Here is a 26,179-nt window from a genome sequence, read left to right as displayed (position 1 = left end):
TGACCCCTACCTACTTGCATGGAACTTAAAACTTAGTGAAGGATGAAAACAAGTGAAGCACATCAGCAAAGGAATATGAAAGAGGAACCCAGTGATGGCAAGCTGATGTTTAAGGCTTGGCCTTTACATATTCTGACTAATTTTTCCATGGGCAAGGAGTCAAAGAAAGAGGATGTGTGATGAGATGATACCTGTTCACATCCAAAGATGAATAGCCTTCAAATCATTGGCTTCCCTTTCCAAAACCTTTCAGTGCACCAAACTTTCCTTATGGCATTTTTCATCTCTGTGTTTCTAAGTGTGTAGATAAGAGGATTGAGCATGGGGACAATAATTGTGTAGAAGAGTGTAAACACTTTATCTTCTGGTAAAGTTGTGGCAGGTCTAATATAAACAAAGATGACAGGTGCAAAAAACAGGATCACAATTGTGATGTGGGAGCTGCAAGTGGAAAGTGCTTTGTGGCGGTTCTCTGCAGAATATGTTCTCACAGTATATAATACCATAAAGTAGGAGGCCATCAAAACCACAGAGATCACCAGTCCCATCAGGCCAGAATTGGCAATGACTAAGAAACCGATTTTGTGTGTATCAACGCAGGCCAGTTTCAACAAAGGATATACATCGCAGAAATAGTGATTTATTTCACTGGAGCCATGGTAAAAAAATCGTAAGAAGAAACAAGCCAAGGGAATGCAGAAACTCCCCTGCACAGGATGCTCTGAGAATTGAGTTACATCTTTGCCTATTCAAAGGATGGCATAATGGAGTGAGTGGTTTGCAGATGGCTATGCAGCGGTCATAGGCCATTCCGGTGATGATGAAGACCTTGGCCCCTCCAAAGAAGTGTGTGGTAAACAGCTGTATCATGCAGTTTTTATAGGAAATGACCTTCTTCTCTGTCAGTAAGTCTGTCATTAGTTTGGATGTCACAGTGGAGGTGTAGAGGAGGTCTGAGAGGGCAAGGGAATTAAGAGAGAAATACATGGGTTGATTAATTAGCTGACTGCCTGTGATGGAAGTCATAATAATCAAATTCCCCAACCAGATAGCTAGGTAACAGAGTAAGAAAAATAAAAAGCAGAAGAATTGGACTTTCTTATTCTTAGAAAGTCCCAAGAGAATGAATTCAGTAACGTTATTCCTATTTTCCATGATCTGATGCTCCAGAAAGGTTTCTGAAATGACAAAAATAATGAAGCAAATCATTGATAAGAAAATGGAAGTCTAATATTCAATTAAAATAACCTAATGCATGTTTTAAGATCTTAGCCATTTTAAGATCCATTGAAATCATTCATTCATTTAATAAAATCCTTTCAAATATCTAGTGCCAATACTCTTCCAAGAACTTCAGATAATGATGAATTAAACAAAGTCTTAGCTTTTGTGTAATTTAAATTATTGTGTAGGGAAGCAGGAAATTATACTTGTTAAGAGTAAAAAAAAGAGAGAGAGAGACATCAAATAGTGTTAAGTATTTGTTCAAATACTAAGTTCAAAGTGTACATAGTAACGCAAATAATGTTAAGTATTAATTCAATTAATGTTAAGGAAACATCATGTGCCATCTTAGGATGTAAACTGGAGGTAACCATAGAATTTACCTGAACAGATATCACAAAAATGGTGGGGGGCATGTGAGTGATTTATAGAGTGCTTGGCATATATTCAATGTTAAATAAGTATTAACTAAAGAAAAAACCAGAAAGTAAAGAGTGTGCTATAGGCTTGAAGGAATAATACAATATTAGAAATAACCATTCGTCCATTAATCAGGAAATTCATGATAGAACTAAAGAGGAGATTACTTTTCTAAATTGACTTGTAATACTTTTGGATTTAAAAGAGGAAATAACTACAGAAATTACTCCATGAAACTTTTATATTACTTAAAGGTTATTTGTAGCATAATGTATCTACAATTCTGCTTTTCCTATTTCTGTCTCTTGAAGGATTATAGGAAAACCAACCTTAATTTTTAAAATTTTATTCTTGGTTCAGTAATTTTTAAATGAATTAAAATGTGTATACATCACTGATGCCTTTTGTTTTTATATAAAATTGGATGTATTCTACTACAAGTAAAATTAATGTTAAGTAAGAGGCATGTAGTTGAAAAATACTCTTTTTACTTATTTTTAACTTTAGAAATATTAGTTAGGGGCCAGTATTGCTTCTTTATAAGAAATGTATATCCAAAGTGAAAAAGTTCTTCAGTTTATATTTAGTTATGTTATATCCAAGAGAAATTAATTTAAATATTTAAGTAAATTGTTAACAATGGCTATTTAATGATAATTACACTATGGAGATTTAAGTTTTCCAATTTTGCTCTTTTTTTTATTGTCCAAACTTTTTAAATTCAATTAGCCAACATATAGTTACTATGAACTTCTATTCATTTTTAGAAAAGGGTATATTTTATTAATAAAAGTTTATTTTACATTACTAATGCTTATGATTTAAATTAATTTGAAAATATCTTTGTAAATATGACTATCCATTTATCCTTTAAATGTAGTTTAAAATATTGAAGAATTATGCCCACTAGAGTCTGGAAGCCCATTTAGATTTTTATAGGAAACTAACACCAAGGGGTCATACTAAAAATTATTTATTCTTAAGTGAGAATTTACTGTGAAACAAAAGTGCATTGATTTTTTATTAGGTTTCTTTTAGTTGAATGATTGATAAACCTGTGAATTGTGTTCAAATTTGCTAAATAAAAGGATTATTTCAATTTTCTGTGTCAATTATACCAAAGATCTTGCAATGTCAGACAAAGAAAGACTCAGAAAATTCCAAACATTACACAATTTTGAATATTGTTGTCACAAGACTGTGAGTCAGCGTGGGATGAAGAAATGATATGAAGATCTATGTAAATTTTTTTAACAATTCCTTTTTTTCTAATTATATACTCTTTCAAAATAAGTAATTTTTCAGAAAAGTTATTTGAAGGCCTTTTTATCAGGTGATCAATTATGGTTGCCAAGGTTAGATATAGCATACAAAAAAGTGGACTCCTTTAATTTCAAAATAGAGCCCTCACACACAATACAATAAAATAATGGAGCTTGCTTTGCTTCATTTTCTCCCTTACCTTCTTAAAGAATCCATCTCCATAAGTGGCATTATTCTAGAAAATATTTAATTTCTTCATATTGTGTCAAATAGAAGCATTTATACTACATTCCAGGTAATTGTGTGGTAAATACACAATAGCAGTAGACCTTTTTTTTTAATATGTAAGTGATGAATCACTAAATTCTACTTCTAAAACCAATATTACATTATGTGTTAACTAAATAGAATTTATTTTTAGTTTTTTACTTTTTTTGCTGCTTATTTTTTTTATTTAAATTAAATTAGCGAACATATTGGGGCGCCTGGGTGGCTCAGATAGTTAAGCATCTGCCTTCGGCTCAGGTCGTGATCCCAGGGTCCTGGGATTGAGTCCCACATCAGGCTCCTTGCTCCTTGGGAGCCTGCTTCTCCCTCTGCTTCTCTCTCTCTCTCTCTCTCCCCCTCTGTCTCTCATGAATGAATAAATAAAATCTTAAAAATAAATAAATAAATAAATAAATAAATAAATAAATAAATAAGCGAACATATACTACATCATTATTTTCCGATGTAGAGTTCAATAATTCATCAATTATAGCAGTAGATCTTAATTGCTGATTCCCTCAGATTTTCGGCTCCCATCCATACAATAAAGGAGTTGGAGTAAATAATCTCTGAAGATCACTTCCCAGATTTTGACTGTGTGACTCCTGATTCCCCATTAGCTTGGGGAAAATACATGTCTGCCTCCCTCATTCCTTCTAAGCTCCATTGGATACATTGAAACTATAGAAAATATAATATTGGCAAGTTTATTACCATGTCTGTGTTTCAGTTTCCTTCTCTGTAAAGTTGAAGCAACAATAATACCTCCATATAGGGTGATATCTGAAATAATAAAGTTCATAAATGTGAAAGTTCTTAGAACAGTATCTGGAAAGTATTACACATTCAACAACTGTTAGCCACCTTCTACAATTACTAAATGCAAGATCAAAGCCCTAATGAAAATGTAAGTAGATCAGATCAGAGATTTTACCTTAACTATCCCTCTCTTCATAATACTGAAAATAACAGAAACTTTGGAGATCGACCCTGGTTCTGAAAATAGCTCTGATACTTAAATGCAAGTTTCTTACTTCCTTGAACAATTCCTTCCTTCTTCCATAAAATGAGCATTGCAGTGCCTAACTTACAGAATTACTGTGAAACTCAAATAAAATAATGCATATGAAGCTCAATGTTCAAAAATCTACTAGTTGCTCCTGTTCTCTCATTGGAACTTCCTATAGGGTTATAAATGCAGGAGGTACTCAAGATATTCAAGTGGTAGGAGATCCTAGTAATTAAGAAGTTAAGTTCTGGAGCTACATAAAATAAGATAGGATCTTGGCTCCAAAATTCAGGGAAAAATCTTGGGGAAAAAATATGTAACCTCATTTTATTCATTTATAAAATGAATAATATGATAACTCTGAGGTCTATTATAAGGATTCCATGAGTTCATTTATGTAAAAGCTAAGTACAGAACCTGGTATATAAAAATTAGATAATAAATATTTTAGCATTAATATTATACATTTTTGCCATATCAGTGACCATAAATATAAATTAAGAATAATATGCCATATCATTATTCTTACTACAAATTTTGAATGGCTTATTACAAACACATAATATTTCAACATGGGTGAATGAAGGTAGATGAATAAGACATAGCATAGTTTCCCTGCCATGAACAATCTGTTCTTTCTTACAGGGCTGGGTTTCTCACATCAGGAATAACATATTCTCATTTAAGCAAAATCTTCCCCTCCTTGTCAGTTGACCTTCAACCCACAAACCTGAAGGTCGGTGTGTTGCTTATGACAGTCATTTAATGCTCTTCTTTTCTTTCCTTTGGATCCATTAACCCTCTCTACATTAGTTGGATGTTCATATCCCCCTTTCACCTAAAAAAAAAAAAAAACTATATTAAACCTAGAAAGAAACATACCCCATAGATACATTTGAGTAAATGCATTTGAGTAGGTTGACTGAACATTTTTCCATACAGTTTGCTTCTTCAGTCTTAGGTTCATACTGGTGTTTTGCTTTTCAATCATTTTATATTTAGCCCCTTCACTGAAACACTGTCCAGTGACCTGCTGAGCCAGTACATCCTTCTTCATATTCAATGGTCCTTGATCATGGATTATGGAGGGCTAATGATATGACTACATTTATGACATTCTAAATAAGACAAAACAAATAAATCTACTAAGACTTTGATAGCTCCTGAGAAAATGGTACTGATGACTTTAACATCCAACACAAAAATCTTAGGTCCACCATAGCTACAGTTTGTTATAGATGGAAGAAAGGCGGAGGCTTTCTCCAAATTAAAAAACAAAACAAAACGTATTTTAAATGACTATGGATTTTTTCCATCCAAAGGTTTCTTAAAAACATTAGATAACAATCATAATCAGAATGATTCAAGTATTCTTTTGAAGGAAAATGACTGGTATATTTATGAACTGGATTTAACTTACCAGCTGCTTAACTCAGCTAACAGATTTCTTGTAAGATGAGGCTTCACACCTAAGATAAAGTCAGAATAAAAGAAAAAATTAGCATTGCTCTGCAATAATAAATCACAAATTGCATAAAGTCTTACGAAGGAACTCTTGTGATATATACCACTAATAGAGATACATATGGTAAACTGAACCAAATTTGATATTTTAGCATATTACTTTTCCATTTCCAAAAAAAGAATTGTCTCTCTGACAACTATTTGCCTTGAAAAATTATATATATACTTTTATAATTGTACATATATATTGACATTTATATATAGATGTATTTTGATATATATTGTATATAGATATACTTTTTGTTATCAATTGGTAATTAAAGCAAATTCTGAGAAAACATGTTATATAAAATAGCTCTCACAACCCTGAGGGTTTAGAAATTTCCCATTAGTATACTTTGCCAAAGATATGAGCTATCACTTAAATTTCTCCCTAATAGCAATGCCAAAGTCAATAATTTATATTTCCCTAATGCATCAGTATTCAAAGCACTGAGATTAGACCTGGGACAGAGGACTGTAAGGAAACATTGTACAGAAAAATATTACCATAGATAAAATGGTATCAATTCCTTAATTTAAAAAATATTTACTTTCATCTACATCTAAAAAGGGTCAATTGGGGTGCCTGGGTGATGCAGTCAGTTGAGCCTCCAGTTGGTTCTTGGTTTCTGCTAGGATTTTGGTCTCAGGGTCATGAGATGGAGCCCCAAGTGGGGCTCCCCGATCTGTGTGGAGTCTGCTTGGGACTCTCTTCCTCCGCTCCTCCCCCACTCTCCCCATCTCTCTTTCTCTCTCTCTCTAAAATAAATATAATTTTTTAAGGTTTTATTTATTTATTTGAAAGAAAGAGAGTGTGAGAGAGAGAGAGAGATCATGAGCAGGGGGCAGGGGTAGAGGGAGAAGCAACTCCCTGCTGAGCTGGGAGTCTATCCCAGCACTCAATCCCAGGACCCTGAGATCATGACCTGAGCCAAAGGAAGACACTTAACTGACTGAGCCACCCAGGTGCCCAATAAATAAATGATCTAAAAAATAAAATAAAAAGTGTCAGTTGGATAAAATTCAGTGTAGAGAATGCATATGGTGGTAGAAAAAAAACAGTCTCTGCCTTCAGTGAGGCTAGAGACTAGAGGGTCATATAGTAAACAGAACAAACAAATGTATGAATACAAGCAGCATATTCAAAAGCAAAGAACAGGGTGCTGTTAGTCTTTTTTCTTTTAACTTATGGAAACTATTAAATAGTAAGTCTTTGACTTTTTTATGTTCTACAGATAATGCTACTTGTCCCTTGAATTAGTGTTTAAGTAATTCTACAAGACACTGTGTTTTCTCATCTTTTTTATACCTAAAATATCTTGTCTTTAGATTAATTCTAAAACTGCAATTACATGATTTAATTAACTTTAAAAAAATGTACTTTGTCTTTATTGTCTGCTGAAAGCTTGTTAGATCTTTTCAATTATTATTGAAATTGTTTTAAGCAGATGTCTATGAATGCATCTATTTTTATAGTTTCTTTTTAAATTTCAGCAATATTTTAAGACATCCGCATACTCAGACTTTTAATTTTCAGGTTTGATTCCTCATTTCAAGAAAGTTATCTTTAGTGGGAATGTCCTTTAATATATTTGTTTTCTGAATGTAATAACTGGAAAACTTATAATTCTTATAGTATATTTCAATTTCTTTATTAGAAGTATTAATTATTATGTACCTTACATAAGCAATAGGTGTGTTGGGAGGTGTGGAGGGCCCTAAATCCAGAATGCCTGGTTTCAAACACCAACTGTTCTACTGGTTCTGGGAGACTTTCCTATAAGCTTAAAGTAATAAAGGGATTTTACATCATAGTAAAATGTTTTAAAACTCTTCAGTATTGAAGTGTTTCTTACAAGTACTTTACCTTTACCATTTTGTTCTATTTTCTTCAATATTTACTTCCTTCAATGAACTTTTTTACCCTCCACTCTCTTCCTCAGTTCCTTGACCATAGCATTAAATTCTCCCTTTCCTGAATTTATTTCAATGTCCTACCAGGTGTTGGAGTGTTAAAACTCCTTCATTGTTTCCCAATTTAGCATGTGGTCTGTTCCTTTCAAGCTGAAATTTTCCTGGTGAACTTTTTACTATGTTTATATGCTCCAGAAATAAATAGTGCATCTTATAAAATTACAATAATATGCTCTTAGGCTAGAAACAGTTTATCTCATATGTGACTTTCTTTAAATCAACCAATGGCTGCAATGATTTGGTGAAGCATGCCCTGAACTGCGAATTAGAGATCAATTTTTTTGCTATGAATATAGTGAGAAAAACACTCAAATTCCGTGAGACAGCTTTTTCATCTATAAAATGGGGTAGATTGTAATTCTATGAAAAGGAAAAAAATGGTAAAAATATCTAGAATTAATAAGAAAATTGGTTAGATAGTTAGATTTAAGACATGTATACACCAAAAAAATAGATTGTATTTAATCTAGGAATAAAGCATAGAAAGGGGAGGCAGAGCAAGATGGCAGAGGAGTAGGAGACCTGGATTTCGTCTGGTCTCAGGAATTCAGCTGAATAGGGATCAAACCGTTCTGAACACCTACGAACTCAACAGGAGACCGAAGAAGAGAGTAGCAACAACTCTCTGAACAGAGAAGCGACCACTTACTGGAGGTAGAACATGCGGAGAAGTGAATCTGAGGCGATATTCGGGCCACTTCTGGCAAGTGATAGAGCCACGGAGCACAAAATCGGAACTTTTAGAAGTCGGCTCCGCTGAGGGACGTCGCTCCAGTGGCTACGCGGGGGGTGGAACCCTCGCGGAACAGTGTGGTCTCAGGACCCTCGGGGTCACAGAACAGAACTGGGGGTGCCTGAGTGCGGCAGAGCTCCCAGGTATCGGAGCGGGGAAGCCGGCTGCAGAGACGGAGCCGAGGCGCGGGCTCTCAGCTCGGGGTTGCCATAAACTGTGATCCGCGGCCCAGTCGGGCCACTGCTCCTCCAGCAGGGACCCAACAGGCGGCAGATCCGGGAGACTCCCCTTCCTCCCCTGGGAGGAGCGGCGCAGGAATGCACTGCAGGGATCTGCTGGGTTTGGAGACTCCACACGGGGTCGGGTACCAGAGATAGAAACGCTCGATCACAGGCCGGGTGAGCACGGAGTGCGGCCAGAGACCAGGGAGATGGGAGTGACTGCTTTTCTCTGGGGGCACACTGAGGAACGGGGTCCCAAGTTCTCAGCTTCTCCAGGTGGAGATTGGGAGGCCACCATTTTCACCCTGGTCCTCCAAAGCTGTACCAGAGCTTGCAGAGAACAAAAGCTCCTGAGAGCAAACCTGAGCAGCTTGCTTAGCCCGGACCGACAGGCGGGGCAATTCCACACCCAGCAATGACATGTGGGAACCACGGCAACAGGCCCCTCCCCAGAAGATCAGCACAAACAGCCAGCAAGCCAAGACCAAGGTTACTGATCAAGGAGAATGGGAGAAATACAGCGTAGGGGAATACTGTACATAGAATTCCTGGCTTTTTGTACCATGATTCATTAGTTTTTCAAAGTTAATTTTTTTAACTGTTTTTTTTTTTAATTTTTCTTTTTCCCTTTTTCAACCAACATCTTATCAATCCCTTTTTTTAAAAAAAACATTTTTTATTTTTCATTTTTAGAGTCATATTTTATCCCTTCATAGTAGTTACCCTTATTTTGGGCATATATATATAAGTTGTTCTCTCTTTAAAATTTTGAGATACAGTTTCTTCTAACAGATCAAAATATACCCTAAATCACTAGTGTATGGCTTTGTTCTAATCTCCTGCCTGATCACATTCTCTCCCTTTTTTTTTCTTTTTTTTTTTAAATCTTCTTCTTTCTTTTTTCAAACAACTTCTTATCTTATCAATTCCTTATATAAAATCTTTTATAATTTTCATCTTTACAGTCATCTTCCATCCCTTCATTGTATCAACCCTAATTTTGTACATATATAAATCTTTCTTCCTTTAAAATTTTAGGAGGCCCTTTTTTCTAACAGACCAAAATACGCCCAAAATCTAGTGTGTGGCACTGATCTATGCACTACTTGATCATATTTGATCATATTCTGTTTTTTTTTGTATTGTTCTGTTTTTGTTTTTATCTTTTTCTTTTTGCTTTTTTTTTCCCTTTCTTTTCTCTTTCTTTACCTTTCTTTTCCCCTGATTTCAGGTCTTTTCTGATTTGTATAGAGTATATTTTGCTGGGGACCTTGTTAACCTGTTAGCATTTTGTTCTCTCATTCATCTGTTCTCCTCTGGACAAAATGACAAGACGAAAAAAATCACCTCAGCAAAAGAACAAGAGGTAGTACCGTCAGCCAGGGACCTACTCAATACAGACATTAGTACGATGTCGGACCTAGAGTTCAGAATCATGACTTTAAAGATACTAGCTGGGCTTGAAAAAAGTGTGGAAGTTATTAGAGAAACCCTTCCTGGAGAAATAAAAGAACTAAAATCTAACCAAGTCGAAATCAAAAAGGCTATTGATGAGGTGCAATCAAAAATGGGGGCACTAACTGCTAGGATAAATGAGGCAGAAGAGAGGATCAGCGAAATAGAAGACCAAATGATGGAAAATAAAGTGGCTGAGAAAAAGAGAGAGAAACAACTACAGGATCACGAGGGCAGAATTCGAGAGATAAGCGATACGATAAGACGAAACAACATTAGAATAATTGGGATCCCAGAAGAAGAAGAAGAGAGAGAGAGAGGGGCAGAAGGTATATTGGAGCAAATTATAGCAGAGAACTTCCCTAATGTGAGGAAGGAAACAGGCATCAAAATTCAGGAGGCACAGAGAACCCCTCTCAAAAGCAATAATAATAGGTCAACACCCCGACATCTAATAGTAAAACTTACGAGTCTCAGAGACAAAGAGAAAATCCTGAAAGCAGTTGGGGAGAAGAGATACATAACCTACAATGGTAGAAATATTAGATTGGCAACAGACCTATCCACAGAGACCTGGCAGGCCAGAGAGGACTGGCATGTTATCTTCAGAGCATTAAACGAAAAAAATATGCAGCCAAGAGTACTATATCCAGCTAGGCTGTCATTGAAAATTGAAGGAGAGATAAAAAGCTTCCAGGACAAACAAAAACTAAAGGAATTCGCAAACACGAAACCAGCCCTCCAAGAAATATTGAAAGGGGTCCTCTAAGCAAAGAGAGAGCCTAAAAGCAGCATAGATCAGAAAGGAACACAGACAATATACAGGAACAACCACCTCACAGGTAATACAATGGCACTAAATTCATACCTTTCAATAGTTACCCTGAATGTAAATGGGCTCAATGCCCCAATCAAAAGACACAGGCTATCAGATTGGATTAAAAAACAAGACCCATCCATATGCTGTCTGCAAGAGACTCATTTTAGACCCAAAGACACCCCCACATTGAAAGTGAGGGGGTGGAAAACCATTTACCATGCTAATGGACACCAAAAGAAGGCTGGGGTGGCAATCCTTATATCAGAGAAATTAGATTTTAAAACAAAGACTGTAATAAGAGATGAAGAAGGACACTATATCCTACTTAAAGGGTTTATCTAGCAAGAAGATCTAACAATTGTAAATACCTATGCCCCTAACATGGGAGCAGCCAATTATATAAGGCAATTAATAACAAAGCAAAGAAACACATTGACAACAATACAATAATAGTGGGGGACTTTAACACCCCCCTGACTGAAATGGACAGATCATCTAAGCAAAAGATCAACAAGGAAATAAACACTTTAAATGACACACTGGACCAAATGGACTTCACAGACATATTCAGAACAGTCCATCCCAAAGCAACAGAATGCACATTCTTCTCTAGTGCCCATGGAACATTCTCTAGAATTGATCACATCCTAGGTCACAAATCAGGTCTCAACCGGTACCAAAAGATTGGGATTATTCCCTGCATATTTTCAGACCACAAAGCTTGAAACTAGAACTCAATAACAAGAGGAAAGTCAGAAAGAACTCAAATACATGGAGGCTAAAGAACATTCTACTAAAGAATGAATGTGTCAACCAGGAAATTAAAGAAGAATTTAAAAATTCATGGAAACCAATGAAAATGAAAACACAACTGTCCAAAATCTTTGGGATACAGCAAAGGCAGTCCTGAGAGGAAAGTTTATAGCAATACAAGCCTTTCTCAAGAAACAAGAAAGGTCTCAAATACACAACCTAACCCTACACCTAAAGGAGCTGGAGAAAGAACAGCAAATAAAGCCTAAACCCATCAGGAGAAGAGAAATGATAAAGATCAGAGCAGAAATCAATGAAATAGAAACAGTAGAACAGATCAACGAAACTAGGAGCTGGTTCTTTGAAAGAATTAACAAGATTGATAAACCCCTGGCCAGACTTATCAAAAACAAAAGAGAAATGACCCAAATCAACAAAATCATGAATGAAAGAGGAGAGATCACAACCAACACCAAAGAAATACAAACAATTATAAGAACATATTATGAGCAACTCTATGCCAGCAAATTAGATAACCTGGAAGAAATGGGTGCATTCCTAGAGATGTATCAACTACCAAAATTGAACCAGGAAGAAATAGAAAACCTGAACAGACCTATACCCACTAAGGAAATTGAAGCAGTCATCAAAAATCTCCCAAGAAACAAAAGCCCAGGGCCAGATGGCTTCCCCGGAGAATTCTAGCAGACATTTCAAAAAGAATTAATACTTATTCTCCTGAAACTGTTCCAAAAAAATAGAAATGGAAGGAAAACTTCCAAATTCATTTTATGAGGCCAGCATTACCTTGATCCCAAAACCAGACAAAGATCCCATCCAAAAGGAGAATTACAGACCAATATCCTTGATGAACATGGAGGCAAAAATTCTCACCAAAATACTAGCCAATAGGCTCCAACAGTAGATTAAAAGGATTATTCAACATGACCAAGTGGGATTTATCCTTGGGTTGCAAGGCTGGTTCAACATCTACAAATCAATCAACGTGATACAATACATTAACAAAAGAAAGAACAAGAACCATATGATCCTCTCAATAGATGCAGAAAAAGCATTTGACAAAGTACAGCATCCTTTCTTGATCAAAACTCTTCCGAGTATAGGGATAGAAGGTACATACCTCAATATCATAAAAGCCATCTATGAAAAACCTACAGCAAATATCATTCTCAATGGGGAAAAGCTGAGAGCATTTCCCCTAAGGGCAGGAACATGGCAGGGATGTCCACTATCACCACTGCTATTCAATATAGTATTAGAAGTCCTAGCCACAGCAATCAGACAACAAAAAGAAATCAAAGGCATCCAAATCAGCAAAGAGGAAGTCAAACTCTCACTCTTTGCAGATGATATGATAGTGTATGTCGAAAACCCAAAAGGCTCCACACCAAAACTGCTAGAACTCAAACAGGAATTCAGTAAAGTAGCAGGATATAAAATCAATGCACAGAAATCAGTGGCATTCCTATACACCAACAACAAGACAGAAGAGAGATAAATCAAGGAGTCGATCCCATTTACAATTGCACCCAAAACCATAAGATACCTAGGAATAAATCTAACCAAAGAGGCAAAGGATCTGTACTCAGAAAACTATAAAATATTCATAAAAGAAATTGAAGAAGACACAAAGAAATGGAAAAACTTTCCATGCTCATGGATTGGAAGAACAAACATTGTGAAGATGTCAATGCTACCTAGAGCAATCTACACATTCAATGCAATCCCCATCAAAATACCATACACTTTTTTCAAAGAAATGGAACAAATAATCCTAAAATTTGTATGGAACCAGAAGAGACCCCAAATAGCCAGAGGAATATTGAAAAAGAAAGCAAAGCTGGCGGCATAACAATTCCGGTCTTCCAGCTCCATTACAAAGCTGTCATCATTAATACAGTATGGTACTGGCACAAAAACAGACATCTAGATCAATGGAACAGAATAGAGAGCCCAGAAATGGACCCTCAACTCTATGGTCAACTCATCTTTGACAAAGCGGGAAAGAATGTCCAAAGGAAGAAAGACAGTCTCTTCAACAGATGGTGTTGGGGAAATTGGACAGCCACATGCAGAATAATGAAACTGGACCGTTTCCTTATACCACACACAAAATAGACTCCAAATGGTTGAAAGACCTAAACGTGAGACAGGAGTCCATCAAAATCCTAAAGAACACAGGTAGCAACCTCTTCGACCTCAGCCGCAGCAACTTCTTCCTAGAAACATCGCCAAAGTTAAGGGAAGCCAGGGCAAAAATGAACTATTGGGATTTCATCAAGATAAAAGCTTTTGCACAGCAAAAGAAACAGTCCACAAAACCAAAAGACAACCGACAGAATGGGAGAAAATATTTGCAAATGACATATCAGATAAAGGGCTAGTTCTTTATAGAAGAACTTATCCAACTCAACACCCAAAGAACAAATAATCCAATCAAGAAATGGGTAGAAGACATGAACAGACATTTTTCCAAAGAAGACATCCAAATGACCAACAGACACATGAAAAAATGCTCAACATCGCTCGGCATCAGGGAAATCCAAATCAAAACCTCAATGAGATACCACCTCACACCAGTCAGAATGGCTAAAATTAACAAGTCAGGAAACGACAGATGTTGGCGTGATGCGGAGAAAGGGGAACCCTCCTACACTGTTGGTGGGAATGCAAGCTGGTGCAACCACTCTGGAAAACAGTATGGAAGTTCCTCAAAAAGTTGAAAATAGAGCTACCCTGCGACCCAGCAATTGTACTACTGGGTATTTATCCCAAAGATACCAATTGAGTGATCTGAAGGGGTATGTGCACCCCGATGTTTATAGCAGCAATGTCCACAATAGCCAAACTGTGGAAAGAGCCAAGATGCCCATCGACAGATGAATGGATAAAGAAGAGGTGGTATATATACACAATGGAATATTATGCAGCCATCAAAAGGAATGAGATCTTACCATTTGCAATGACATGGATGGAACTGGAGGGTGTTATGCTGAGTGAAATAAGTCAATCAGAGAAAGACATGTATCATATGACCTCACTGATATGAGGAATTCTTATTCTCAGGAAACAAACTGAGGGTTGCTGGAGTGGTGGGGGGGTGGGAGGGATGGGGTGGCTGGGCGATAGACATTGGGGAGGGTATGTGCTATGGTGAGTGCTGTGAATTGTGTAAGACTGTTGAATCACAGATCTGTACTTCTGAAACAAATAATGCAACATATGTTAAGAAAAAAGAAAAAGAAGAAGATAGTAGGAGGGGAAGAATGAAGGGGATTAATTCGGAGGGGGAGACGAACCATGAAAGACGATGGACTCTGAAAAACAAACTGAGGGTTCTAGAGGGGAGGGGGTGGGGGGATGTGTTAGCCTGGTGATGGGTATTAAAGAGGGCACATTCTGCGTGGAGCATTGGGTGTTATGCACAAACAATGAATCATGGAACACTACATCAAAAACTAATGATGTAATGTATGGTGATTAACATAACAATAAAAAATAAAAAAAACATAGAAAGGGAAGTAAGAGGTTCTATTTACAATTAAGAAAGCAATAAGTTATTTATATATATATTTTACTAAGAGAAGCTGTGGATCAATAGGAAGAAAATCATAGAAGCTTAATTAAAGGCATAAAATAAACACTGACAGAATCATATCTCAAAGATTTAGATCAGGAGATGGTATTATAAAAACAGCAATTTCTTGAATTAACATATAAATGTAATTTTCTTTTCTTTTTTTGTAATGATTTTATTTATTTATTTGAGAGAAAGAGAGAAATAGCAAGAATGGAGTTAGGTACATAGGGAGAGGGAAAGAAAGAAGCAGACTCCCCGCTGAGCAGGGAGCCAAACATGGGGCTCACATTGGGCCTCAATCCAAGGACCCTGAGATCATGAACTGAGCTGAAGGCAGATGCTTAACTGACTGAGCCACCCAGGTGTCCCTGTTTAATTTTAGATGAAATAAAGTTTATTGTGTTAAAGAACAAATTTGAAAGAGGATAAAATCATGATTTTTATACAAATACTGAACAAACACCTCAAAGGTTTTATCTAACTCAGTATTGAATGCAGAAACCAGTAAGATGTTACCACTGGTTCAGACAACAACAATATGTTCCACACATTTATAGTCTGGTAAAGAAGGCTGAAATGAATTTATAAGTGGATGCAAAACTAGCAAAATATCCACAAGGCTCCCATCAATTACATTTCATTGGACATAATTTGCATTTCTATGAACAAGCATTTCTATTATTTTCTATGAGTTCACTTCTATATCTATAGCATTGTAAAATATTCTGGTCAAAGACAATGAAAAGTGGATAATATGAATGGAAGAGCTAAGAACATTCACTAAATTGTAAAGGATCTAATCATTTTTCCCTACAGTTTTATGCGGATATCAATGATCCCACTGGAAAGAGAGTAATTGCCTTGAAGAGAAAGGCAGGAGAATCAATTAAGTGAGGACAAAAACATGTTCTTGAGAAGATGAGAAGTTTTATTTTTCAATAATACAAGTCAGGCTGGCCTGGAAGACAGAGCTTCTGAAACAGCATCAAAGTTCAAGGTTTTGCTGGTCTTCTTGCCAGAGACTCTGCTTATTGTACCAGAAAGTGATCTTTCATATTTCGGCTCTGTTGCTGTTCTCTGGAATGTACCTCTTCACGCCCTTCTGACATAGTTTTGAATGTTGGTGAGGTCCAGAGCTGATGTCCAAGAAATAATTCTTGAGACGTCTTTGGTGCAAAAAGGTGGTTTTATTAAAGCACAGGGACAGGAACTGTGGGCAGAGAGAGCTGCCCTGGGGTCCTGAGGAGCAACACATTATATACTTTCAAGCTGGTGGGGGGCGGTTAGGGAGAGCTAAGCCTTCCAGGTATTTTGGAAACAAGGTTTCCAGGATCCTGAGGGGGGCTTGCTATTGTTGGGAAAGGTCTTTTATTACTATTTCGTAAAACCTTAGTCATGAGACCCTTCCGATGTATATAGATAGGTCATATGCTTGGAGGATGATTGTCAAAACATGTATCTTGGTGGGTAGAGATAAAGGAAGTTTCCAAAGGAATTTTTATATGCTAAAGTGGACTTACAGGGTCCTGCGGTTGGGTTAAGATTGCCTTTTGTCCTTAGCAAGATATTAACATCAAGGCAGCTGAGTGCCTCAAGGAATGTCACTCTGCCTGTTTCAAGGACTTGTAAACGGGCTGTAGGTAGTAAGGAAGTTTAATATTTTTTCTTCTGCCTCTGTATCCCACATCATTTCTTTTTTTTCCCCACATCACTCTCTTAGGAGCTCTGGTATAGCTGTTGAGAATTAGACAAAGAACAACTAAGTATGTCGGTGTATTTTTCAAGAATTTTAGCATGTGATATTTTCACTTCCATTTGCTGCTTATTTTAAACTGAGTCACAGCACTCTGTTATTTTTCTCTTTATGTTCTCCACCCATTTTAGGAAAGCCTCAACAATAAATAATAACCCATCTTTATTTAGTATGTCTTCTATATCAGCCTGAAACAAATACTTCTGCAAGCATTTCATGTCTGAAAAAGTTTCTAAACAACTTTTGAGTTTCTCCTCAGTTCTAATTAATTATCCAATGGCCCGATTTTAATCCTAGCTGTTACTGATTTGGAGCAAATTTTAATTTTCTTCAGGGTGACTTTCAATTACCATTAAAACCAAAACAAAACAAAACCTGTCTTTAACTTTTACAGTGCTAAAAAAGCATACCGCTGAGTTTAAGTGATATTTTCCACTTGCCCATTCTGAGAAAATTGTAAGTTCACCAGGAACAGGAGTGTGACATTAATATGTGAGTGGTCCCCAACTTTTTCCATCCTTATGCCCCACATCTGCAGAGAAAGGTGGTAGAATTAGCCAGAGAGGTGCAGTTAGTTTTTATATGAACAGAGCTAGGAGAGCACATGCCTTAAAGCAAAAAAAAAAAAAAAAAAAAAGGTTTTATATGGGGCTTGGGATGAAGTGCTGGTGTTCAGCATGAGAGATGCTCCAGAATACCACTGGCTACAAAATGATCAGAATAGAAGGATAATATTTTGAGAAATATGTTGTGGCACTTGAATTAGATATGTTAGGATATTCTTTAATAGATCAAGTAAAAGTTCAGAATTATTTTTTTAGCATTGTTTGTTGGCTAGAATTGGTTTCATTGAATGTAGCCATGCCCCAAAATGAGCTATGTGGGTTTGCAGGGTTAATTTGTGTGGCACACTGCCTTGGGTAGTCTGCTGATAAATATCTAAGTCAGTTGCACAGACAAAGCATCAATGGGGCAGAGGAGATATAAATAAGAAAACTAGAAAAGAAAGCACAGCAGAGAGGAGCCTATGTAAATCTGGGGAATCCTAATCTTTTGCTCATATTTGGGGCTACAAACGTTGCTACATACAAGACACAGAGGCAAGCATTATGCATTTTAAAGGTTTCAGAGTAGAGAAGTCATGTATTCAACACACTCTGTGGTGAAAATCAGGGATGCCTTTCAATTTATGTCCTTACTTCCCATGACATGGCACCAAAGTTTCCTTATGGCATTCTTCATCTCCATATTTCTTAGTGTGTATATGAGAGGGTTGAGCATGGGGGCAATGACAGTATAAAAAAGAGCAAACACTTTGTCTTCTGGTAATGTAGTTGCTGGTCGAACATAAATAAAGAGTAAAGGAGCAAAAAAGAGAACTACCACAGTGATGTGGGAACTGCATGTGGAAAGAGCTTTGTGACGATTCTCTGCAGAGTAGGACCTGAGAGTATATAGGATCACAGCATACGATACCAGCAAGACCACAAAAGTCACCAGACCCATCAGTCCCGAATTGGCAACGACTAGGAGACCGATTCTGCTTGTATCTGTGCAGGCCAGCTTCAGCAAAGGATACACATCACAGAAGAAGTGATCTATTTCATTGGGGCCACAGTAGGGTAGAACAATGGCAAGGAGAAACTGACCAAAGGAATGTAGGAATCCACCAAAACAGGAAGCTGCAATCATGGCATCACACTTCCACCTGCTCATGATGAGGGTGTAGTGCAGGGGCTTGCAGATGGCCACATAGCGGTCATAGGCCATTCCAGTGAGGATGAAGACTTCAATCCCCCCAAAGAAGTGCATGGTAAAGAGCTGTGTCATGCAGCCATTGTAGGAAATGACCTTCTTTTCTGCCAGCAAGTCAATGATTAACTTGGGGGTCACAGTGGTGGTGTAGCAAAGGTCTGCCAGGGATAGGAAACTCAGGAAGAAATACATTGGGTGGTTAATAAGTTGACTGCAGGTGATAGAAATCATGACAAGCAGGTTTCCAATCAAAATTGCAATGTAACAAAGTAAGAACAGTAAAAAGCAGAGGACTTCTATTTCCTTTTTCTGAGAAAGTCCTAAAAGAATAAATTCTGTGATGTTATTACTATTTTCCATGATCCAGAGCAGTTTGTAGCTACCTGAAATTAGATAAATTATGAATTCTTATGGTATATATTTAAATATGAAGAGACGTTGTCTTTCATTGGTAAGGGGCAGATTATAATGGAAAGCGTTCAAAGGTTGAAGAAAATAGAAATCTAAATTTTATCAATGAAGGCTTTTCTGCAGGTCTTTTTGTCCCTTTCTTGAAAATATTAATTAGTGATAAACATCTTAGATGCCCGAGATGAATACTAGCATTGTAAATACAGTATATTTATGTAATCATTCTTAACATGTATTATAAAACAACACTGGATAATATGCCTCAATAGAATTACAAAAATAGTATTTTTAGAGAAAGAAAAATATTTTTGCTGTTCTCATTCTTTATTACTGAGAAAATAGACACACAAATGAAACATTGAGAGAAAACACACAAAAATGCAAATTTATGTCATATAATAGGTGGATAATGTTATATGTGAGAAATTTCCTGCCCTATGTCCCATGTGGAAAGAGAATAAATAGAAAAACCAACCAATGTATTTAGAACTGTGAAGTATTTATACATGGCTATAATCAGTTATATTTCGCTTGTGCTTAATTTGTAAATATATTTAATTTACAAATGAAGGATTGATTATATTTCATAGTCAATAAATGGATAACAAGAGAAGTATGAATATATCTATTTTTCAAAACGTTATCATTTCAAATGATATTTGAAATGCCTTTGACATTCATCAAGGCATTTCAGGATAATGGTAATAGGTAGAGCTTGGATTTTAGGGTCTCCCCATAATGCCCTACTCACTTGCATAAACTGGCTTCTTTTTAATTGATATACATAAATTGTTCACTTTTTCCTAACCATCCATCCTGAAAGTGTGTGCTCCCTTCACTTAGCACATTGCCAGTCTTAACATCTCTTTCCTCCTTTCCTCTTTCGTTCCCATTGAATTTACTTCCCTCTCACTGCAACAAAGTAATGTACAAACCAGTTCTATTAATGTCTCTTTGGTAACATCTGTCAAACCTCAGGACAGAGAAATACCTTTCTGTTGGTAGACTTTCAAATGTCATCGATAGACTAAGGACGAATTTTTGAGAAATAAGCATTCAACTTCCCACTAAATTATACCATCAATTCTCTGCTTCGGGTACATAGAACACTGAACCTTAGTATTTAAAACATTTTGTGTTAATTATTCATAACTTCAGCACCAATATATTTACAATTGATTTTCAAAACTATAACACGTCCCTTCCCCTTTTGCCTTTCAGTGGAGTTACCATTCAAATTTATGTATATAAAGTTCCTAAAGTAGGGTTTTGAAAAGAAAAAGATATAAATCTATCCAGTGTATGAGAGTTAATAGCAATTGCCACAAATTGATATTTTGGTATCCTTTATTCCATAAATGAAGAAGGGATATTGGTAGTGGTCAAATAAGCCATCTCACTCAATTAACAATTACATATTAGGCTTTTAAAATCATTCCCAATAACTTAAAAGAATTTAGTGCTCTAGTATAACTTCTCCCAAAAATTCTATTCTTGTGGTTTAGGGAAAGGAACTACAAGTTAAAGTTTTAATTACAGTCTAGTTTTACTTCACAATTAACTTGCTGCATGAGCTGATCAATTAACTCGTTTTCCTCGATTTTATCCCTTAATGACAGTCTAAAATTCTGCTAGATCTAATCTGCAGGGAACTTTTTGTCAGGGAACAGATTAAACCACATTTGAAAAATATGGTGCAAGGGCAATTTTGTTAAGAGTATGCTTTCAGACCCAAAATGGAAAATACATAGAATGATTAAGGATTATCAGGAAAATAAACAAGACTTTTAAAAATGCAGAGTAGTTTGTTTTAGCAAATACTCAGATATTTCAGACAAAATACACTATTCTTTTAAAAAGTATAATCATGTGAATGCCCCCAATGCACCTTGTTAAAAAGGGAAAAAAAGATGTGAAAAAGGCCTATTACTTAACTTACTTTTAGAAATACAAAATCTACATAGTACATGATTCAAAACCTATAATCTGTGTCCTCAATCACTTGAAAGTATCATTTCCCCTATTTTCAAGTATTTCTATAGACAGCGAAGAAGGGATGACTCCTATATAAGACAAGATTCATTTCCTATTTTTAAAGCATAGATAATAATATCAGTGTATCAGTAGATATCCCTTAAAACACTGGGCTGTTTGTAAAATAGAGCAAGACATCGTCTCCTTCATCTGGCTCTATTACTTCTTAACTGGATGATTTTAATATGCTGCGTTCCTTTCATGTATTCAGTTTAACCCGAAGTGATCTGTGGATGTTAAACTAGATTCTTAAGGAGACTTCTTCTGGGACTTACCTATCCATGATTCTGACCTTAGTAAGGAGTCAGCCGCTGGCTATTGATGGCCCATTGCCTTTCTTCCAAACACCTCAGAATAAATTTCAACTACAGATTCAGGGTGTTGTCCCTATCTCCTTTAAGGTCAACTGAATTAATTGCACAATCACAACAAAATGGTCTTTCTCCCCAAAAGAGGATCCCTTCCCCCGGATCCTTCATAGCTTGCTACTTTAAACTCCCTAAACACTGTTTCCTTTACGTGCTCTGGTACGCAGAAATCTCTGACAGTGCCTATAGGCTTAAACTTAAGTATTCTTCTCTGGAACTCCTCAGGGCTCTCTGCAGTACCATTACTGGACCTTTACCATGCCCAATCAGGCCCTGTTCAATCCCGTCAGAGTTAATTCAGCTCCTCTTATTTCCAGAGAGATTTTACAGACTCCTGCAGCCCACCATGCTACTCAGACTCCAATATTCTAAATCTTTCCTACTTTGAACTAACGACATTGTTTCATATTGCATATTTTTGTCTGATTGTTAAATGCTTTGGCCTCTCTAAAGGAATCTTGGTGAGTGTTAGTGCCAGTACATAAATGGACCCAATGGAAAAACAAAACAAAACAAAATAAAAGTTTATGCCTTTTAGATCTATGTTCAATCTGCTGGGTGTCTGATTTTTGGACAAATTATGTGAACTTTCTGAACCTCACTTTTTAATCTATCAAGTAAGAAAAATAAATTTGATATCCTGTCAATTTGGAAAAAGTCTAATGAATGAATGAATGAATTCATGCTTACTATGTGCCAGGAATTGTGCTTGATGGGCAAAAGCCTGAAGTCACCTCTGCTTCACTCAAGTTCTTATTTAGTAAGATAGTTATCTGGTTCTTCCATAGTAAGACTGTGAATGGATAATTAAATCATTAATTGTGAGGAATTCAATGAATAAGATAATACATTCATAATTTAATCAACTAGTTGGCCCCAGCATCTATTAAAATATTTATTCCATTTCTTTCCTCTCTATAGCCACACATTACAGTTTGATCATTTTAAGTAATGAGTATGCATTTACCAAATTAATGAATAATTTACTTTCAATGTTTAAAAGAATGGAATGGAAGTTCATTTTAATTATATATCATTATCATTATAATTTCTTCTTATATTGAAGAGATATAAAAATACAGAATGTTTATAATCAAATTTACTTTGAATGATAGAGATGCAGAGGTAGCCATTTAGAAAGGTCCTTTTGATTTCTGCCAGTACCTGTTTGTTAGTAAAATTTATTTGGTAGTCACATAAATCTCATTCCTGTAACAGTCCTTCATTCCTTACTTGGTCCATTGGCTTACTGTAGAGATGACACTCTTGAGTGTAGTCTTTTATGTTACTACTCCTGTCACTTTCCCCAAAAGTGGTGGTTCCTCCCTTGGTGGTCCCCAAAATGCACAGATATAAACCTGGCTGTGTTTTATTCTCCACTCTTTCATCCATCCTGGAGGCATATAAAGATCATCTTTATCAATTTCCTATTTTAACAGATAGCACAGATTTGGCAGAATCAGAATCGGTGGTGCTTAAATACAAAACTGAAAAACACAAACTACAAATATGACATAGACGATTAACAAGAAGTAGGAATGGTCACTTGATATAGTCTGTATTTCTTGAGTTTTCCTTTTCAGATTTTCTCTGTATCCTTCACCAAAATACAAATCACTAACTTTCTGTTTTATTTATTTCCTCTAAAATTATCTTGTCATGAAAAAACAAGACATTTACACTGTGATATTTTGAATTCCTTTATGCAACTGACACAGAAAGGATAAATTATCATATATGGATTGTATAAAAAGGATGTAACCATAAGAGACATTCTGTAATACCAGGTAGAAGAAGCAATAGTTCAATAGCTTATTGTATACAAATTATGGCTAAAGGTTTCAAATAAACATCAGTCAAGGCATAAACAATCATTAAATTGATGTTTTAACAATAAATTCTTTTTTTTTTTTTTTTTGCTTTCCACAAGTATTTATTGATCTTGCTGCACACTAGGCCATGTGCTGGGTGTGAATGAAGCAAACAATAAATTCTAAAATAATATTTCTTACTGATCTAAGGACAGTGAATAATTATGGGTTGGTTAAATAAAAATTAACTGTGTCCAAGTCACCAGATATTTGGCTTACATCTAAGGTACATGCAATGATTCAAAACTACCACACTCAGAATCAAGCAATAAAGTCATTGAATATGTCTTAATGAATTTTATTTTGTAGGCTGTTCTGAAGAATCCTGAAGCTGCTTGGACTTACCTGCTCTCTAAGGTAAGGTGACCAGCTTTCTTCTAAAGCAAATTCAAGAGTCTTCCCAGTTATATTTTAATACTCAATAGAGGAAGAAACTGATATCTACAGCATTCATGTTGGCAACTATTCTTTATCACTCCTCAAATAGCACTTTTATGGCATTCTCTGGGGGAAATGAAAACAAAGACAATACATGGCTCTTGTATGATTCCCAAACAGCTTTACCTGGAAGATACCTAACTTGCAGAAATTTATTGCAGTATATTTGTGAGGTTAGAAATCCCCATTGGGATAATTGGACCAATGTGAAGCTGAACTTTTTTTTTTAATGTTTAAAAATGTTTTAACTTTATTCCAAGACCTAAAAATAATTTTATTTATCAAGGCAAATTTCTCTTGTTTGTATATGGAAACTAAGACAAGTTCAGATTCCACTTAATAAGGGAATAGTTATACAGAAATTCTGATGACCTGAAAGAAAGGTAATAATACTGGCACTTCAGAAAAAATTAGAAAGAGAAGAAAACTCTGGGTTGTAGATAAAAGGAAAACATTAATGTTGCCTTGATTTACAGTTTGCAGAGGATGCTGAATATTCCAGCAGGCATCTCCTATTGTCTAATAAAAACTTTATTTTATTTCTTAAGATACTCTTATTCACTTGAGAGAAAGAAAGAGAGACAGAGCAAGTAAGCACATGTGGAGAGAGGGTCAGAGGGGGAGGGAGAGGCAGACTTCCCACTGAGCAGAGAGCCCAATGCTCCCAGGACTCCGAGATCATGACCTGAGCCAAGGACAGATGCTTAACCAACTGAGCCACCCATGCACCCCTAATAAAACTTTTTAATGTCTACTCAAGGCCTTTACTACTGTTTGCTTGTTTGTTTGTTTAAATTCAATGAGCCAACATATAGTACATCATTAGTTTCAGATGTAGAGTTCAGTTATTCATCAGTTGCATATAACACCCAGTGATCATCACATCTCATGCCTTCCTTAATGCCCATCATCCAATTACCCATCCTCCCCAACAAACTCCCCTCCAGCAACCCTCAGGTTGTTTCCTAGATTTAAGTCTCTCATGGTTTTTCTCCCTTTCTGATGACTTCCCAGTTTTCCCTTCCTTCCCCATGATCCTCTGTGTTGTTTCTTATATTCCACATATGAGTGAAACCATATGATAATTCTTTCTCTGATTGACTTATTTCACTTAGCATAATACCCTCCAGTTCCATCCACATCCATGTAAATGGTAAGTATCCATCCTTTCTTATGGCTGAGTAATATTCCATTGATTATATATAACACATCTTCATTATTCATTCATCTGTCAAAGGACATCCCAGTTCTTTCCACAGTTTGGCTATTGTGGATATTGCTGCTATGAATATTGGGGTGCAGGGGCCCCTTCAAATCACTACATTTGTATCTTTGGGGTAAATACCTAGTAGTGCCATTGCTGGGTCATAAGGTAGCTCTATTTTTAACTTCTTGAGTAACCTCCATAGTGTTTTCCAGAGTCGCTGTACCAGCTTACATTCCCACCAGCAGTGAAACAGGATTCCCCTTTCTCCACATCCTCTCCAACATTTGTTGTTTCGTGTCTTGTTAATTTCAGCCATTCTGACTGATGTGAGGTGGTATCTCATTGTGGTTTTGATTTGTATATCCCTGATGCCAAGTGATGTGGAGCATTTTTTCATGTGTCTGTTGATCATTTGTATGTCTTCTTTGGAGAAATGTCTGTTCATGTCTTCTACCCATTTCTTGACTGGATTATTTGTTTTTTAGGTGTTGAGTTTGGGAAGTTCTTTATAGATCTTCGATAGTAACCCTTTATCTGATATGTCATTTCCAAATATCTTCTCCCATTCTGTAGGTTGCCTTTTAGTTCTGTTGACTGTTTCCTTTGCTGTGAAGAAGTTTTTATCTTGATGAAGTCCCAATAGTTCATTTTTTCCTTTTGTTTCCTTTGCCTTTGGAGACATGTCTAGCAAGAGGTTGCTGCGGCCAGGGTCACAGAGGTTGGTGCCTCTGTTCTTCTCTAGGACTTTGATAGATTCCTGTCTCACATTTAGGTCTTTCATCCATTTTGAGTTTATCTCAGTGTATGGTGTAACAAAACGGTCCAGTTTCCTTCTTCTACATGTGACTGTCCAATTTTCCCAGCACCATTTATTGAAGAGACTATCCTTTTTCCATTGGATATTCTTTTCTGCTTTGTCTAAGATTAGTTGACCATGGAGTTGAGGGTCCATTAATGGTTTCTTTATTCTGTTCCATTGATCCATGTGTCTGTTTTTGTGCCAGTACCATCCTGTCTTGCTAACTATAGCTTTGTGATATAGCTTGAAGTCTGACATTGTGACTCCCCCAGCTTTGGTTTTCTTTATCAACATTCC

At 36.3% G+C, this 26,179-nt stretch overlaps 2 protein-coding genes across 2 annotated transcripts; both read right to left on the bottom strand.

Moving 5' to 3' along the window:
• Positions 1-218: 218 nt before the first annotated feature.
• On the bottom strand, positions 219-1,155 carry LOC112829736 (olfactory receptor 4P4-like). The gene is given in 2 exon segments (XM_073904928.1): positions 219-657; positions 659-1,155. Coding segments are annotated over 2 exon segments (936 nt in total).
• Positions 1,156-18,181: 17,026 nt separating this feature from the next.
• LOC112829735 (olfactory receptor 4P4-like) lies at positions 18,182-19,114 on the bottom strand. Its single transcript, XM_025879448.1, has one exon. It carries the CDS (start codon positions 19,112-19,114, stop codon positions 18,182-18,184), a length of 933 nt encoding a protein of 310 aa, XP_025735233.1.
• Positions 19,115-26,179: the final 7,065 nt, after the last annotated feature.

The sequence above is a fragment of the Callorhinus ursinus genome, unplaced genomic scaffold (genome assembly GCF_003265705.2).
Source record: "Callorhinus ursinus isolate GAN/ISIS: 27379988/994484 unplaced genomic scaffold, GSC_fseal_2.0 scaffold21, whole genome shotgun sequence".
Lineage (NCBI taxonomy): Eukaryota > Metazoa > Chordata > Mammalia > Carnivora > Otariidae > Callorhinus > Callorhinus ursinus.
Note: the sequence above shows the minus strand (reverse complement) of the source record. Positions and strands in the feature narration are given on the sequence as shown.